Source organism: Callionymus lyra, chromosome 14 (assembly GCF_982586985.1).
Source record: "Callionymus lyra chromosome 14, fCalLyr1.hap1.1, whole genome shotgun sequence".
Taxonomy (NCBI): domain Eukaryota; kingdom Metazoa; phylum Chordata; class Actinopteri; order Syngnathiformes; family Callionymidae; genus Callionymus; species Callionymus lyra.
The window spans coordinates 1487880-1495201 of NC_141831.1; the positions used below are offsets into that span (position 1 = coordinate 1487880).

Here is a 7322-nt window from a genome sequence, read left to right on the forward strand (position 1 = left end):
TCATCTCGTGACCCGTCCCTATCGACTCATCATCTCGTGACCCATCCCTATCGGCCCGTCATCTCGTGACCCCTCATCTCGTGAGTCGTCATCTCGTGACCCGTCATCTCGTGACCCGTCATCTCGTGAGTCGTCATCTCGTGACCCGTCATCTCGTGACCCGTCATCTCGTGAGTCGTCATCTCGTGACCTGTCATCTCTTGAGTCGTCATCTCGTGACCCGTCATCTCGTGACCCGTCATCTCGTGACCCGTCATCTCTTGAGTCGTCATCTCGTGACCCGTCATCTCGTGAGTGGTCATCTCTTGAGTCGTCATCTCGTGACCCGTCATCTCGTGAGTGGTCATCTCTTGAGTCGTCATCTCGTGACCCGTCATCTCATGACCCGTCATCTCGTGACCCGTCATCTCGTGACCCGTCCCTATCGACTCATCATCTCGTGACCCGTCATCTCGTGAGTCGTCATCTCGTGACCCGTCATCTCGTGAGTCGTCATCTCGTGACCAGTCATCTCATGACCCGTCATCTCGTGACCCGTCATCTCGTGACCCGTCCCTATCGACTCATCATCTCGTGACCCGTCCCTATCGGCCCGTCATCTCGTGACCCGTCCCTATCGGCCCGTCATCTCGTGACCCCTCATCTCGTGAGTCGTCATCTCGTGACCCGTCATCTCGTGACCCGTCATCTCGTGAGTCGTCATCTCGTGACCCGTCATCTCGTGACCCGTCATCTCGTGAGTCATCATCTCGTGACCCGTCATCTCGTGACCCGTCATCTCGTGAGTCGTCATCTCGTGACCCGTCATCTCGTGACCCGTCATCTCATGAGTGGTCATCTCTTGAGTCGTCATCTCGTGATCCGTCATCTCGTGAGTGGTCATCTCTTGAGTCGTCATCTCGTGACCCGTCATCTCGTGAGTGGTCATCTCTTGAGTCGTCATCTCGTGACCCGTCATCTCGTGAGTGGTCATCTCTTGAGTCGTCATCTCGTGACCCGTCATCTCATGACCCGTCATCTCGTGACCCGTCATCTCGTGACCCGTCCCTATCGACTCATCATCTCGTGACCCGTCATCTCGTGAGTCGTCATCTCGTGACCCGTCATCTCGTGAGTCGTCATCTCGTGACCCGTCATCTCGTGAGTCGTCATCTCGTGACCCGTCATCTCGTGACCCGTCCCTATCGACTCATCATCTCGTGACCCATCCCTATCGGCCCGTCATCTCGTGACCCCTCATCTCGTGAGTCGTCATCTCGTGACCCGTCATCTCGTGAGTCGTCATCTCGTGACCCGTCATCTCGTGACCCGTCATCTCGTGAGTCATCATCTCGTGACCCGTCATCTCGTGAGTCGTCATCTCGTGAGTCGTCATCTCGTGACCCGTCATCTCGTGACCCGTCATCTCGTGACCCGTCATCTCGTGAGTCGTCATCTCGTGACCCGTCATCTCGTGACCCGTCATCTTGTGACCCGTCATCTCGTGACCCGTCATCTCGTGACCCGTCATCTTGTGACCCGTCATCTCGTGACCCGCCATCTCGTGAGTCATCATCTAAGTGACCCGCCATCTCGTGAGTCATCATCTAAGTGACCCGTCATCTCGTGACCCGTCATCTCGTGACCCGTCATCTCGTGACCCGTCATCTCGTGACCCGTCATCTTGTGACCCGTCATCTCTTGAGTCGTCATGTCGTGACCCGCCATCTCGTGACCCGTCATCTCGTGACCCGTCATCTTGTGACCCGTCATCTCGTGACCCTTCATCTCGTGACCCGTCATCTCGTGACCCGTCATCTCGTAAGTCATCATCTCGTGAGTCGTCATCTCGTGACCTCGACTCCACCTCGACCTCGACTCCAGCTTCACCTCCACCTCTACCTCCAACTCGACCTCGACTCGACCGCGACTCGGACTTCTTTTAGATTCTTAGGAGACGAACATGTCGTCACTCGTGACCTCGACTCGTGACCGCAGACGAACCCGAGTGGAAAACAAGACGATGCAGCTGCAGCGTCACGGCAGGACATGAGTGACCTTTGACCCGAGGAGGATGCGAGTCAATGTTTGTACAGCTGCACGAGTTGCTCCATCAGTCGCTATAAAAGCGGCGAGCAGCAGACACTGGAGCAGACACTGGACCAGACCTGATCACGATGAACGCTGCCACACTGACGCTGGTCCTGGTGAGCTGGAGCGCCACCTCCTGGGCGGACCATCACCACCACCCTTGTCGTAAGAGCCTCCACTCGCTCGTCCTGACGGAGGATCTGACGCTGGTTCTTGTTTTTCAGATTCACCGAACATGACGGGACTCATGTCTGTGGTCAGTCCTTCTTTCATGTCTGCAGTGGTCAGTGGCTCTGAGGAGCTTCAGAGAAGATCAATCGACTCGATCGGTTCATTCGAACAAATCTTTATCTTTTACAATCAAAACCAGTTCAAACAGGTGGTCGTAATGTTTTGGTGAAAATATAAAAGTGATGAATTATTTTTAAATCATTTCAATTCTTTATTCAAATTTTTAATTCATAGTATATTTATGAATATAAATGTAACAATAGAGACTAAACCAACAGAGCTCAGAGCTGCTGATCAAACTCTCAACCAATCACGTGACAAATAACTGAAGTCAATGTCAAACTCACACATTTGACCTTCAGATGAACTTCAAGGGCGAGGTCAAGGGCGTCGGCTCGTTCACCTTCGACACCACGGCCAGAAAACTTCGCTTCAGGTCCAACGACAGCCTGAACATGAACGCGAGTCACAGTCTGGACCTGCTGATGCTCTTCGACCAGGTGAGTCTCAGCCTGAGCCGTGAGTCGTGAGTCGTGAGTCGTGAGTCGTGAGTCGTGAGTCGTGAGTCGTGACTCGTGACTCGTGACTCGTGACTCGTGACTCGTGACTCATGATCCGTGACTCGTGACTCGTTCCAGGGAGTCTTCTACGAGATCGACGCCAAGAACCAGAGTTGTGAGAAGAAGTCTCTTCACATGACGGTTCATCCTCTCGACGTCCCAGACGACGCCACGTTTGTCGCCACCATGACGACGGGCAGCGCCGTCATCGAGGGAGAAGGTCTGAAGGTCAACATGTGGACGGGAACGCTGCCCGACTCCAAAGGTAGAAGATCCAAGACGAAAGAAAGAAAGGATCACATGTTCTTGTCCTTTTCAGTCTCGTACTCCAAGGGTGTGACCATGGGCTGCTTACCTGTGACGTCTCTCTACTTCTATGAGGCCGGAGCTCTTCTCTTCAGGTCAGTCTCTCCTCCTCCCATCCATCCATCCTCTCATCCCTCCATCCTCTCATCTCTCCTCCTCCCATCCCCTCATCCTCTCATCCTCTCATCCCTCCATCCTCTCATCCCTTCACCCTCTCATCCCCTCATCCTCTCATCCTCTCATCCTCCATCCTCTCATCTGTCCATCCTCTCATCCCTCCATCCTCTCATCCTCCATCCTCTCATCTCTCCTCTCTCCGCGAGCATGTGACGTCATCACTGGAGTAGTGAACGGGTTACAGACCTCAGGTCCTCTTTATCATCTCCGGTGATTTTAATCACGCATCTCTTTCCTCCTGTTTGCCCAAATTCACGCAGTACCTCACTTGTGCCACCAGAGACAATAACACACTGGACGTTTTTTATGCGAACACTAAAGAGGCTTATTTATCTTCCCCCCTTCCTCCTTTGGGACGAGCTGACCACTGGTCCATCTCTACCTGTTTACAAGCCACTTGTGAGCAGGCAACCAGCAGTGACTCGCTCAGTCAAGAAGTGGTCTGAAGAAGCTGAGGAAGCTCTGCAGGTCTGCTTTGAGACCACGGACTGGAGCATCTTCAGTGAGTCCCACAAGGAGGATATTGACGGTCTAACCACTTGTGTCACGGACTACATCAACTTCTGTGTGGAGAGCATTGTACCAACCAGAACTGTACGATGCTTCTCCAACAACAAACCCTGGATTAATCCTGATATAAAGATTCTCCTAAAGGAGAAGAAGAGAGTCTTTAGGTCAGGAAACAAAGAGGATCTGATGGCAGTCCAGAAGGAGCTGAGAATTAAGATCAGGGAGGGAAAGGAGAGGTACAGGAGGAGGATGGAAGAGAGTCTGGCCAACAACAACACCAGAGATGTCTGGAGAGGTTTGAAGACCAGGCTCTCTGTAGCGGAGGGGGATCAGAATTGGGCCGACAACTTCAACGGTTATTTTTCAAGGTTTGAGGTGTCGGCTCCCCCCCGTCTTCTACACCATTCTCACCTCTTCTTTTACCTTCTCCTCCCCCCCGAGCTTGTATTGTTTCAGCCCCCCCGCTGACTCCACAGGGGACAATACCCCCCCATCCCAGCCTGTCCCTCACACCTCTCCAGGTGAGAAATCAGCTCAGGAGAACCAGGACAACAAAGGCCCCTGGACCAGACGGCATCGGTGGCAAAGTACTCAGGACGTGCTCTGACCAGTTAAGTGAAATTGTTGGACTTCTGTTCAACATGAGCTTGACCCTGGGAAGAGTTCCACTACTGTGGAAGACGTCCTGTGTGGTACCGGTGCCGAAGACTTAGCACCCTAAGGATCCCAGCTGCTACAGACCTGTGGCCTTGACATCCCACCTTATGAAGGCTCTGGAGCGGCTGGTCCTTAGTTACCTGAGTCCTCTGGTGCTCCTCCATGGATCCGTTGCAGTTTGCCTACCAACCTGACATCGGCGTGGAGGACGCCATCATCTTCCTTCTCCAACGAGCACTTTCTCACCTGGAGTCGCCTGGAAGCCTGCTGACTGGTGCCTGGAAAACCACCTCCAGATCAACTCCAACAAAACTAAGGAGTTGATTGTGGATTTCCGGCGGTGTCCCTCCATCTCCCCCTCACCACTGAACATCCAGGGACATTGAGATCGTCTTACAAGTTCCTGGGTGTTCACCTCAACAACCGCCTGGACTGGGTGGATAACACTGCTGCTCTTTATAAAAAAGGGCGGAGTAGACTCTACCTGCTCCGGAGGTTGAGGTCGTTTGGTGTCCGGGGGTCACTCCTGAAGTCATTCTATGACTCAGTAGTGGCCTCTGCCATCTTCAACGGTGTGGTCTGCTGGGGGAGCAGCATGACAGCAAAGGGCTAAACTGGACAAACTTATTAAGAAGGCCGGTTACGTACTAGGGCGCCCCCTGGATCCTGTGGAGGAAGTGTCTGGGAGGAGGATACGGAGAAAGCTGGGCTCCATGAGGAGGAACTTGTCTCACCCTCTCCAGCACACACTGAGGGCATTGAGGAGCTCCATCAGTGATAGGATGCTCCATCCCAGGTGTGTGAGGGAGAGGTACCTCCTTCCTCCTGCTGCCATCAGACTCAAGAACACACCAAGATAACTATTTAACTGCACCTTTCTTGTTATTTTTGTAAATATGATTGTGAATATATTATATAGTGCAGATTTATTTTCTATTCTATTTAGATTCTTTCTTTTCTTTTTAATATTTTATTTCTGGGTGTTTTTATTTTTCTCCTGGTATATTGCTCTTGCTGTTTGTTAAAAAGAATTTCCCCTCACGGGATAATAAAGGGATTCTGATTCTGATTCATCCATCCATCCTCTCATCCCTCCATCCTCTCATCCCTCCATCCACTCATCTCTTCATCCTCTCATCCCTTCACCCTCTCATCCCTCCATCCTCCCAACCATCCTCTCATCCCTCCATCCTCTCATCTCTCCATCCTCTCATCCCTCCATCCTCTCATCCATCAAACCATCCTCTCATCCATCACCTCATCTCTCCATCCTCTCATCTCTCCATCCTCTCATCTCTCCATCCTCTCATCCATCAAACCATCCTCTCATCTCTCCATCCTCTCATCCATCAAACCATCCTCTCATCTCTCCATCCTCTCATCCATCAAACCACCCTCTCATCCATCATCTCATCTCTCCATCCTCTCATCCATCAAACCATCCTCTCATCCATCCCCTCATCCCTCCACTCCTCCCTCCATCCCTCCTCTCCTCCCTCCTCACTCAGTGTCCCTCCTTCTCTTCCAGCATGATGAACATTGAGATGGAGATCAAGGATCCGGAGCAGCTTGCAGTTCCCTCTTGTTGCCAGGGTGTGGCGCTGGAGGACACGCCTGAGGGAACAGTCCACAGTTTCATGAACGAGTTCATCTAGAGAATCTTCAGCTGCAGAAGATCCGAGTGGCTTCGATCACATGTTCACGCCAATAGAAACTAACAGTTGCTGGATCTGCTGAGAAAACTTACATTAATCACGGAAGAATAAAAGTCAAAGAACGAGAATGTGTTTGTTTTTCTCATCTTTTAGAAACACGTGATGTTTTCTATCATGTTTTAGAAACACGTGATGTTTTCTATCATGTTTAGGAACACATGATGTTTTCTATCATGTTTTAGAAACACGTGATGTTTTCTATCATGTTTCAGGAAACACGTGATGTTTTCTATCATGTTTTAGAAACACGTGATGTTTTCTATCATGTTTTAGGAACACATGATGTTTTCTATCATGTTTCAGGAAAGACGTGATGTTTTCTATCATGTTTAGGAACACATGATGTTTTCTATCATGTTTAGGAACACATGATGTTTTCTATCATGTTTCAGGAAACACTTGATGTTTTCTATCATGTTTAGGAACACATGATGTTTTCTATCATGTTTCAGGAAACACGTGATGTTTTCTATCATGTTTTAGAAACACATGATGTTTTCTATCATGTTTAGGAACACATGATGTTTTCTATCATGTTTCAGAAACACATGATGTTTTCTATCATGTTTTAGAAACATGTGATGTTTTCTATCATGTTTTAGAAACACGTGATGTTTTCTATCATGTTTAGGAACACATGATGTTTTCTATCATGTTTCAGGAAACACGTGATGTTTTTTATCATGTTTTAGAAACATGTGATGTTTTCTATCATGTTTAGGAACACATGATGTTTTCTATCATGTTTCAGGAAACACGTGATGTTTTCTATCATGTTTTAGAAACACGTGATGTTTTCTATCATGTTTCAGGAAACACGTGATGTTTTCTATCATGTTTTAGAAACACGTGATGTTTTCTATCATGTTTAGGAACACATGATGTTTTCTATCATGTTTTAGAAACACGTGATGTTTTCTATCATGTTTCAGGAAACACGTGATGTTTTCTATCATGTTTTAGAAACACGTGATGTTTTCTATCATGTTTTAGGAACACATGATGTTTTCTATCATGTTTCAGGAAAGACGTGATGTTTTCTATCATGTTTAGGAACACATGATGTTTTCTATCATGTTTAGGAACACATGATGTT

The 7322-nt window shown here is 49.1% G+C and overlaps 1 protein-coding gene across 2 annotated transcripts; it reads left to right on the forward strand.

Moving 5' to 3' along the window:
* Window positions 1-2142: 2142 nt before the first annotated feature.
* epd (ependymin) lies at window positions 2143-6294 on the forward strand. Of its 2 annotated transcripts, XM_087806709.1 has the most exons (6): window positions 2143-2235; window positions 2295-2326; window positions 2664-2801; window positions 2940-3126; window positions 3181-3262; window positions 6040-6294. In XM_087806709.1, exons 1-6 carry the CDS (start codon window positions 2157-2159, stop codon window positions 6164-6166), a joined length of 645 nt encoding a protein of 214 aa, XP_087662835.1. In that variant the 5' UTR covers window positions 2143-2156; the 3' UTR covers window positions 6167-6294. The 2 variants fall into 2 exon arrangements, with proteins under 2 accessions (XP_087662835.1, XP_087662834.1); XM_087806708.1 differs by having other exon boundaries at window positions 2940-3262.
* Window positions 6295-7322: the final 1028 nt, after the last annotated feature.

Coding starts and splice junctions, on each gene's coding strand:
- epd (XM_087806708.1), top strand. CDS start 2,157: ATGAACGCTGCCACACTGACGCTGGTCCTGGTGAGCTGGAGCGCCACC. Junction 2,236..2,294: donor CCATCACCACCACCCTTGTC/GTAAGAGCCTCC, acceptor CTTGTTTTTCAG/ATTCACCGAACATGACGGGA. Junction 2,802..2,939: donor TGCTGATGCTCTTCGACCAG/GTGAGTCTCAGC, acceptor GACTCGTTCCAG/GGAGTCTTCTACGAGATCGA.